General features: G+C 34.7%; 1 protein-coding gene across 1 annotated transcript; it reads right to left on the bottom strand.

The window, feature by feature from the left end:
- Positions 1-891: 891 nt before the first annotated feature.
- Positions 892-2,550, bottom strand: hkb (zinc finger transcription factor huckebein). The gene has a single exon (XM_075288618.1). It carries the CDS (start codon positions 2,382-2,384, stop codon positions 1,416-1,418), a length of 969 nt encoding a protein of 322 aa, XP_075144733.1. The 5' UTR covers positions 2,385-2,550; the 3' UTR covers positions 892-1,415.
- Between the last annotated feature and the right edge of the window lie 8,977 nt (positions 2,551-11,527).

Below are 11,527 nucleotides of genomic sequence, written 5' to 3'. Positions count from 1 at the left end.
AATAGATTAAAAACAGAGTAAGAAATAAAACGTGGTACAAATTATATAAATTTTGTCAAAAGAATGCTAAAGTTATTCTTGAAAAATTGCGAAAAAAATATGTAAGGTCAAAAGTTTGACACCATCGTCATAAAAAATAAATAAAATATATTTATTTGGGAAGATATCACAAAATTTTTGCAGTAAAAATTTTGTTTTCTCGGCAAACATAGAATGGCTGTCGAAATCGGATACATAATGTCCGAGAAAATAACGTGATTGTGACAAATACGTTACATGTTCACCGTCCAAAAATGCGTGCGTGTATAAAGATTTCTTGTCCTTAAAATATGAATGTCAGTTTTTTCAATGGTTTATACTTTTCCGGGGGAAAAGGTCACTGTAAAACATGTTTTTTTTTGAAAATTTGCCATTCGATATTTTTTGAATTTCTTAACTTATTACAGATCCAACTATACACGATTGTTCGTCATCTCAATACCTTTCATTTAAATTCGAATTTAGTAAGCCTTTATATTTCATTTTTTCCTCCTTTTTAGTTCATTTAACTAACATACATAAAAAAATAAGGCGAAGGAAACTTTATCATATTGTAGAATTTTAACTCAAACATAACAATTTCCATGACCTAAATAAAAATGTAATTGGTTTTTATGCCCTGCAGGTTTACTGTGAAGACATTTATAAAAAAACAAATTTAAATAATTTTGTTTAATTTCTCATTGTATATTTTTTGGAAATTTTATAAAATTCGCTTCTAAAACTATATATAAAACTTAAAAAATAATAATAATAATAGTTTTAAAATTAAAAATGAAGAAAAAATAATAAAAATACAAAAATACAAAAAAAAATATATATTTTTACATATGAGTTTTTTTAGTAGGGGGCTTTATGGCCAGTATCCAAAAGACAATACAAGCATACACTATTATTTACATTGATTAAAACCCCGGTGATATTGATGGCCAGTGAGGAAAAAAACACGTTGCGTGTTGGTGTTGACTTTTCCCTGAGGTCTTCGGTTGGATATCTTAAGGTAAATACATATGTACACACATAAATGCTGAATATGTACACAACTCTCATAAATACGGGAAGAACATTGTTTTTTTTTTTTTTATAAAAAAAGAATAATAATAATAATAATAAATATTTTCGTTTGGTTAGTCGATAGATCGACCGATCGCTTCGATTGTACTTGGTTGCCGTTGAGTTGAGTTTCGAAAAGCCTTTGTGCTCTTTTTTCGTTGTGTTTCGTCTTTTAGCCAGGTACAGGATAATTGAGGTATTTGAGTTTTGCGTTTTTAACGCGTGCAAGAGCATTTTCCGTTTTTCTTCTTTGCCTTACAGGAACATTGGAACAGGAAGTTTTGAGAGTTTTTGGGCCAAGCCACTTCAGTGTTCTTCTGCGTCTAGTAACCGTAGAGATAAGGATACATGGGCACAAAGATGGCTGGACCCAATTGACGTTCTTGTGGCATGTGGGTTTTCATGTGCTTCTTGAGATGATCACGGCGACCGAATTTCTTGCCACAGGCAGTGCAAGGATATGGTCTAAGTCCTGTGTGGATACGCTTATGGCGGGTTAATTCTTCGTTGCGAGTGAAAGTTTTACCGCAAGTCTCTACGTCGCATTTGAAAGGCCGCTCGCCAGTATGTATGCGAATGTGACCTTTCAATTGACCATTATTAGAGAAAGCCACTTCGCAATGGGGACATTTGAATTTCTTTGGTCTTTGCTTGCGGGCATTGACTGCTTTTAGATGTGCCTCCTCGGCCATGACACGGGCATACTCTTGTTCCATAAGGCTCAATGCATAGGGATCCAAAGCATATGCGGCGGCAGCAGCAGCTGCTGCTGGAGAGGTTGTTGGGGCTACATTGGGTAATCCGGCAGCGGCAGCAGCCGCATAGTAAAGATCGCTGGCAGATGGAGGCATAATAGGCATACTTGATGCTTGATGGATGTGACTTTCTAACGATCCATATATATGGGCGGATGAAGTGGCTGTATAATTAATGGATTGTTGTTGTTGTTGGAAGGCATGTGAGGTTGTAGCATCAACGGATGGGGAGGAGTTTTCCATTTGAAGGCTGCTATTGAAGCTCTCATCGTAGGATTTTGTTGAGGAGCTGCTGGAGGAAGCACATTCACGATCACTTTCGTTGCCACTAAATGATAGACTTTCGGCCTTAATCAATGAGTTGGATGAGGTAGACATATCTTCGGTGGAAGAATTATATTCCGTTTTGACTAATGGCTGTTGTCGATGATGGTTGTCTGGTTCAGGCGTTTTTTCGGATTTGGACCGGGAATTACAATCCCAAGGACGGAAGAGTCTGGAGTAGGTTTGTGGTGGATGCATGTTCAAGGTAGACATGTTGAAGATTTTTGTTTTCGGTCTGTTTTGAATTAAAAACACTTTTTTATATAAAAATATATTTTTTCGTGGATGTGTATATTCCTAGATAGACACTTTCACTTCTTTTCGATTTGGTTTCGTTACAAAAAATCTAATGGAAATTTGTGGTGTGTGTTGTCGTTAAGATCCGTGGTGGAACTGATTCACTCAATGTTTTGCGCACAGTATATAAACGGAAACTGTGAAGAGAAAGCAGCAAGGACCTGATTTTGTCTACCCATCTACCTAAGATTCATAGAGATTCGTATGTGTGTGTGTGTGTGTATTTGGAGCGAATAAACAAGGCTGTGTATTTGTTACCTACGGCCTACTATAAACACGCACTCACATTAATAGGCACACTCTCTTAAACGCAGCCACATACACACTCATTGAAGACATTACTCAATCACTGGGCTTAGGAAATTCCCTTCATGCATAGCGAAGCCAAAGGAAAGTAGCCTCTATGCGTGTGTGTGTGTTTGGGAGATTGTGATTGTGTTTAGCTTCATTCATGGATTTATTTACCACAAATCCTCAGCACGGATTCGGTGAGAGAAAGAAATCTCGATTGAGTGCGTACGTGTGTATGGGTGTATGTGTGTATAAGTGCGTATGGCATATTAGAAAATACTCTTGTTTAGGGGTGGTGTCGTCTCTTTTTGAACGATGAATCCATGGAGGATTTTAACAATGGCTTCCCACTTTTAAGAGCAGACATCGCGGCATCTCGTTGTGGTTGACTGGCTGGCTGTTTTGCGTGTTGTTGTCATCGTGAATGCTTTTGTTGTTTATGGCCCCGTTTTTTTCCTACATTCAATGCAGCTTTCTTATTGAAAAATTTGTTGCACAGTGATTTTCTAATTTTAATAAAAAATTTGATTGAAAATTAAAAAAAAAAAATCAATTAATCATTAGCGTAGCTATACAATTTTCCTAGGGGGGGGCTATAGCCCCCCCTAGCTAAAAATTTATAGACTGAACTTATAGGTTCAATTATTGTTTTATTTCATAAAAAAGAATACAAAAATAGACATCAAAATAATACATAATAAAGCAACTAAAAGTAGTTCCACACTTTTCCCAGCAAAAAAATTGGGATTTGTTTTAAAGGCACAACTTTAAAAGCACTTCCAAAAATGTCCTCACAAAGAAGTTAATTATATTAACTACACAGGAAGTTTTTTACTTCAGTTTTTTTCATATTTTAACGCGTAATTTTTGTTTTCTTTTTTCAAATAGTTTAAAAAAAGAGTAAGAATAAATAAAATGGTAAAAATTATTCAAATTTTGCCACAAAAATGCTAAATCCATAATAGAAAAATCGATAATTTTTGAAAATATTCAAACAAGCGTTAGAATGCATTAAAAATCATAAAAAAATATAAAAATTATTATAAATTAATGTTTCTTGAAGCTCGAGGTCTTTATAAATATTTATATAATTCTAACAAAAGTTCGACCAAAAATCAAATAAAAAACAAATAAATAAAAATTATTTATTTTGGAAAATATCACACAACGATATGGATCACACCGTAAGAAGTGATGCAAATTTATTGCAACGGCTGTTGAAACGGTGGACATTCGTTCTATGACGAGTTCCTATTACATTCATCGCTTCTCCGCCAATTTTGCACCACTTCCAGACCCAAAAAGAAAATTTTCACTTCTTTTTTGGCGACGCTTTTTTGCAGCATTATTAAGATATTAATTTATGAAAGCATAGTTTTAATACCAATTACTATTTTTTAATTAAGATGACTAAACCAGACTAAACAATATAATAAAGGAGCTTTACAGCCTGTTTATGTATGTCGAATGAGCTCTGTGGATCAACTAAAATGGAAACAAACAGCTGAATTTATAACCAAAAAACAGCTGTTTCTATGCATTTCAGTCGATCGATTGAACTCGTTCGACATACAGAAACAGGCTGTTAGTTATTCAACTAAACCATAAGTTCAATCACAGCTCTATTTCATAAATACCAGACTTCAAACATTGCCATCGGCAACTGCTACCACAACCCAAGTAATTCGATTGTGCATGAAAGTCTTTAGTGGAACTTTGTGCGGTTGTATATACTTGTTTAATTTTTATAAAAATGTAAAATCGTAAATAGGTTTTCAAATTCTGGGGGGGGGGCTAAATTTTTTCTGGGGGGGTCTAAGCCCCCTCCCCAGAGGCCTTCCTACGCTTATGCAATTAATATCTAAGAATCATTACTTATATAGTCAAACGATTGGCCACTTGGAAAGTATGGGAAACTATTTACACAATTGCATTCGTTGATAATTGATAACAATCTTGAACAGAGAAAAAAACGCATTATTGACAAAATGTACAAATTTTAAGAAATTCGAAACTATTTTGTTTGAGACACGAATTTATTAAATCTTTATGCTTCATTTGTGTATAATTTTTCCCCATTTTTAGTTAATTTAACCAACGTAAGCAAAAAATTATCACAGTCAAGAAAATTTTCTCAAGACCTATTAATTCCATGAACTAAATAGAGTTAAATTGGCTTTAGTGAGATATAGGGTTCACTCTTTTTTGAGTGGACATACTACTTTTGTAGCAGTTTCAAATCTCGTAAGAGGATTTTAAAACGATCTTAAATGAATATTTTTTCTATACTGTGGAGCTCATATTTGTCCAATTTGGATTTCAAATTTGTCAAACATGTCCACGAAACGTTATATAGTTTCATAAATATTTTATGAATCCATTTAAATATTTTGTATTATACTTAAGACATGTATAAAAATGTACGATTTTTTACTTATAAGGATCTACATTGAAAAAACAGTGTAACTACCAGGAAGAAAAAATTTGGTTAATTTTAGAAAATTTTGTAGTTTGAAGGAAAAAGTTGGAGTTCAAATTTGCAGTGACATACGAAGTTCAAGATGGGCACATTTGTTGTAAAATTTATAAATTTAAAGAAATAATGAACTATTTTGTGTATAGTACGAATTTAGTAAAATTTTATGCTTCATTTGTGTATAATTGTTTCCCGTTTTTTAGTTCATTTAACTAACGTACGCAAATAATTGTTAGAGTAAAGGAAAATTTCTCAAAACACAAAAATTCCATGAACTAAAATAAAGTTCAATTGGCTTTGGGAAATAGAGGGGTCACTTTTTTTGAGTATAATTTTAATTATTTGTGATGCAGCTCCAAACCATAATTTTTGAAAATGGTATACTCCCTACGGGAAATTGGTGCAAATTGCCACTGAACGACCTATCACAGAACTGGTACCGGTGCTCTAGTTAGTTGCAACTTTTAAATTGTCGTAATTTATTGATTTCCGTACTCGCTTGATATTAAAATCTTATTGGATCTAAGCATTTAATGAAATAAAATTATCAGAATAGCCTAATGTGCGACATATTTCAAATTTGTTTTTCATTTCGAATGCGCTTCGGATGTCCAAAATGAAACAGACCTATCCATGGGATGCCCCTGCTAAATTTGCCCATGTCGTGTCCTTTGGAATGACTCCAAGACAATGACAAACCCATGTTAAAGTGGCCGGTCCCTTCCATACGTTTTGACCAAAACTGGGACTGATCTATACACACCAGGGACAAGTACTGTACCGGTCCTGTGTTTGTTACATTTCCCGTAGGGCTCATACTTGGTCCCTCAATACAACAGAACCAAATTTGAGTCTCGTTCCAAATATGTAACATACCCCGAGGTAAACGAATTTTTTAATGTTTGCCGAAGGAATGATAGATTTTCTGTATGCTCCTCTGGATGAATTTTTGTATTCTTATAATAGTTTTTCATACATTTCCGTGAAATAAAACCGAACGCTTCTTCGAGCTTCCTCGAAAATGTTTCTGAAAAAGAGTTGATTCTGAAGAGAACATCTTGAGATACTTGAGATCATCACTCTGGTATAATATCAATTACGAATAAAGATTACTATATATATATAGCTTTATCGCATCGTAAGCATCACTGTGCCAATGAGAACCGCTGATAAAGTACTGAAAATACATATTTCCTATGAACATAGATAGAAAGACGGACAGATATGGTAAAAAAAGTAATATGAAATGCTTTTAACAAAAATCTATCAATAGAGGCAGGATAAATATCCTTATATTCAAAGGACTAATACAGAATCACACATTTATAGATGTACACTCAAAAAATAAAGTTTTCGTGGATTCAATGATTTGACATTCCCTTAGGGGTTTTAATATTGATTACGATTAAATCTACACTGAAAAAAATATTGACCTAATATGTAAGATTATGGAACCGAAATTTTGCGACACAGAATTTACACTATATTAAAATACATACATATCTTTAAAATGAATAAATGTTAATTAAAGGAAAATACATAATACTTGACCAAACAATTTTCTCTTTTAAATTTAGGACACGAATTTTTGAAATTTGTATCCCACATTTTTGATTTAAAGAAATACCCCTAAATTCATAAAAGTTAAATTTTAAATCTAATATTGCCATACAAATTCCTTCGATAAATTATTATGAATATGAGCAATAATCTTTAAATTAACTGAAACATTGAATCTTTGAATTGAATATAAAAAAGCTTCAAATATAGGTCAACATTTTTGGATGCAAGTAAACCTTTTTTGAGTGTAGACACTACAACATTAAAATTAGAATACAATTATTCATATTCATCGAATTTCCATTCTCCTTTTGTTTATCACTAACGAATATTTTCACATACGAGTACGTTTCAGTTTAAAAATTCATATTATATAGATACGTCAAAGTAAAAAGTGTTTTCTTAATTTAAAAAAAAAACACGCAACTTTAAATCAAAGGTCCAAAATCCTCAAATTAAATATGAGCCTATTTTTGAAGACTTTCTAACTTTCATCCAAAATATCAATATCTAAAATATTCTTCTTCACTCGTTATTGTTGTTTTTTTGTTTTTTGATCTCAGCTTAAAGCCATGCATTGACTAAACTACAATTGTAGCTTAACCAACAGAGGAAAAGTATGCTTGTCAAATTTATTTGGGCAAAGCCCTATAGACTGCAAGATGGTTGGATGTACAGCTGTTTCGGAATTACCACATTCCTCATCAGCATCCTCTACTTGCAGCAAAACTATCAACCAATTATCAGAATAAATTCGGGCAATTCACTCAACCCAACGTGAACTACACTTGAACCTCCCGAAAAAGGGTTTGATAGTCGGCTACTGCCTAAACAAATTTGCCAGCATATCTCTTTTCCTTTGCCAAACTCAAATCATCGATTTGTATGTATTTGGCTGGGTTTGTTTTTGAGCGTGCTTCCTCTATCTTCATTCGTTTTGTTTGTTATTGTTGGCTTCTCTTCAATCGTTATTGTTGTTTTTTTGTTTTTTGATCTCAGCTTAAAGCCATGCATTGACTAAACTACAATTGTAGCTTAACCAACAGAGGAAAAGTATGCTTGTCAAATTTATTTGGGCAAAGCCCTATAGACTGCAAGATGGTTGGATGTACAGCTGTTTCGGAATTACCACATTCCTCATCAGCATCCTCTACTTGCAGCAAAACTATCAACCAATTATCAGAATAAATTCGGGCAATTCACTCAACCCAACGTGAACTACACTTGAACCTCCCGAAAAAGGGTTTGATAGTCGGCTACTGCCTAAACAAATTTGCCAGCATATCTCTTTTCCTTTGCCAAACTCAAATCATCGATTTGTATGTATTTGGCTGGGTTTGTTTTTGAGCGTGCTTCCTCTATCTTCATTCGTTTTGTTTGTTATTGTTGGCTTCTCTTCAATCGTTATTGTTGTTTTTTTGTTTTTTGATCTCAGCTTAAAGCCATGCATTGACTAAACTACAATTGTAGCTTAACCAACAGAGGAAAAGTATGCTTGTCAAATTTATTTGGGCAAAGCCCTATAGACTGCAAGATGGTTGGATGTACAGCTGTTTCGGAATTACCACATTCCTCATCAGCATCCTCTACTTGCAGCAAAACTATCAACCAATTATCAGAATAAATTCGGGCAATTCACTCAACCCAACGTGAACTACACTTGAACCTCCCGAAAAAGGGTTTGATAGTCGGTGATAGCTGATGAGGAATGTGGTAATTCCGAAACAGCTGTACATCCAACCATCTTGCAGTCTATAGGGCTTTGCCCAAATAAATTTGACAAGCATACTTTTCCTCTGTTGGTTAAGCTACAATTGTAGTTTAGTCAATGCATGGCTTTAAGCTGAGATCAAAAAACAAAAAAACAACAATAACGATTGAAGAGAAGCCAACAATAACAAACAAAACGAATGAAGATAGAGGAAGCACGCTCAAAAACAAACCCAGCCAAATACATACAAATCGATGATTTGAGTTTGGCAAAGGAAAAGAGATATGCTGGCAAATTTGTTTAGGCAGTAGCCGACTATCAAACCCTTTTTCGGGAGGTTCAAGTGTAGTTCACGTTGGGTTGAGTGAATTGCCCGAATTTATTCTGATAATTGGTTGATAGTTTTGCTGCAAGTAGAGGATGCTGATGAGGAATGTGGTAATTCCGAAACAGCTGTACATCCAACCATCTTGCAGTCTATAGGGCTTTGCCCAAATAAATTTGACAAGCATACTTTTCCTCTGTTGGTTAAGCTACAATTGTAGTTTAGTCAATGCATGGCTTTAAGCTGAGATCAAAAAACAAAAAAACAACAATAACGATTGAAGAGAAGCCAACAATAACAAACAAAACGAATGAAGATAGAGGAAGCACGCTCAAAAACAAACCCAGCCAAATACATACAAATCGATGATTTGAGTTTGGCAAAGGAAAAGAGATATGCTGGCAAATTTGTTTAGGCAGTAGCCGACTATCAAACCCTTTTTCGGGAGGTTCAAGTGTAGTTCACGTTGGGTTGAGTGAATTGCCCGAATTTATTCTGATAATTGGTTGATAGTTTTGCTGCAAGTAGAGGATGCTGATGAGGAATGTGGTAATTCCGAAACAGCTGTACATCCAACCATCTTGCAGTCTATAGGGCTTTGCCCAAATAAATTTGACAAGCATACTTTTCCTCTGTTGGTTAAGCTACAATTGTAGTTTAGTCAATGCATGGCTTTAAGCTGAGATCAAAAAACAAAAAAACAACAATAACGATTGAAGAGAAGCCAACAATAACAAACAAAACGAATTCTTCTTCACCTTAAGGAAATTTTGTCTTACTTGAAAGGCTTGCGATTTTAACGGAGGGACGCAAATTTCAATGACAAGTGACTTAAATTAACAAAAAAAAAAATTAATCAAAGATTACCAACATTTTTCTTTATTTTAAAGAAAATTTTGATTTAATTGTATAATCTTGATGTTAAAAATTTTCTTAGTGTATGCGTATGTATGTGTATCTACGTCTATATTGAAGTATGTTTGTAAGTATGTGCAAAAGGTTTGTGAATACGTATCGGCAGACAGCATCTCCTCTTAAAAACATTAACTTTTCCCAAAGCCCCCGTTCATTGTTTCCCCTTCCTCTGATGGGTGATGAGGAGGACAAAACCGATATTAGCCTTTTCATGGCATTTGTGTGGTGTAGTCCCATTAAATTGTTTGAATGTTGCTTAGTTGATAGGTCTGTATGTGTGTGCAAATGACTGTGTATTTGAGTGTGTGTAAGGGATGTCGGACATGAAAAGCACCCAACCGCAAAAGCAAGAACCACCCCTCTATTCTGGCCCGTAATGGGAGTTAAGAACAAAAGGGAGAGAGTAAGCTATGGCGGCGAATGGCCCTCAAAACAATTTTTAGGGCTTTGATTTTGTGGCTGTGACTCGATTATAAATAAAAATATCCATCCAAACGTAAGATACAGACGGACGAAGGAACAGACTCCGATATAAAGCGTAAGCATGGCTACGGATACAGTCACTCACTCACTGAATACATACATTTGCAAATGGAAGTTTATGTATGCATCTTTGTATATATGTGTGTGTATGTGGTTGTAGCCTTGTATTCCCATCGTAATTTTGAATTTTACGCTTACCTACCAACAAACCCCCAAAAATGGTTAAAAGCATTTTTCCCAACACCCCGATTACCCATCGCAATACCGAAGCAACTGGCAGGAGAAAAAATGAAAAATAGAAAAAAGTTGTTTCGAGTAGGCAGGAACGGAGGCCTATCAATTCGCACAAACGCTCTTACACACCACAAAAGCCAGGCATTTATTGTTGAATGTATTTCTTTCGATATGGGTTCGGATACAATCTGGGGGATAAATTAATGGATGAATGCTTTTTGCGTGATACCCTACATGTGGCATAAAAGATAAAATTGAAACGCGTGCTAGGTTAGGTTAGGTGGCAGCCCGATGTATCAGGCTCACTTAGACTATTCAGTCCATTGTGATACCACATTGGTGGACTTCTCTCTTATCACTGAGTGCTGCCCGATTCCATGTTAAGCTCAATGACAAGGGGCCTCCTTTTTATAGCCGAGTCCGAACGGCGTTCCACATTGCAGTGAAACCACTTAGAGAAGCTTTGAAACCCTCAGGAATGTCACCACCATTACTGAGGTGGGATAATCCACCGCTGAAAAACTTTTTGGTGTTCGGTCGAAGCAGGAATCGAACCCACGACTCCCGTGGCCCCCGTGCTAATGTTCTTCGATATTTTGTACCATTTTTATTAATTCCTACTCTGTTTTGTACCCTATTTGAAAAGAAAAGTTACAATTATTCATTAAAAAATATTTTTTTTCATATTAGAGTTAAAAAAAATTAATTAAAATAACTTCTTATGTAGTTAAAATAAAGAAATTCTTTGGCAGGATATTTTTTACTGGGGAGGTTCTCTCAATCTCACGATAGGTCACGGTTGAATTCACCGTATCATCGATAAACACTAGTCCTTGATGGATCGTCATCGCCAAAAATTTATCGATGCTGTGTTGTTAAGTTAAACCTGAAATGCACATTGTTTCTTTTAAGATACAACCAGAAAAACAAATCGTACGTATTGAAATATTGACAGAATTCTACGAAATTAAGTTTGTTGTATTTAATGCATCATAGCGCTATTTTTAAAAATATGTTTTTGTTGTACTTTTGAGTAATCTGCAGTCAAAATTAAAAATCAAATT

Source organism: Haematobia irritans, chromosome 1, assembly GCF_050003625.1.
Source record: "Haematobia irritans isolate KBUSLIRL chromosome 1, ASM5000362v1, whole genome shotgun sequence".
NCBI lineage: Eukaryota > Metazoa > Arthropoda > Insecta > Diptera > Muscidae > Haematobia > Haematobia irritans.
The sequence above is the reverse complement of the archived record's forward strand: the minus strand, read 5'-3'. Positions and strand labels throughout refer to the sequence as shown.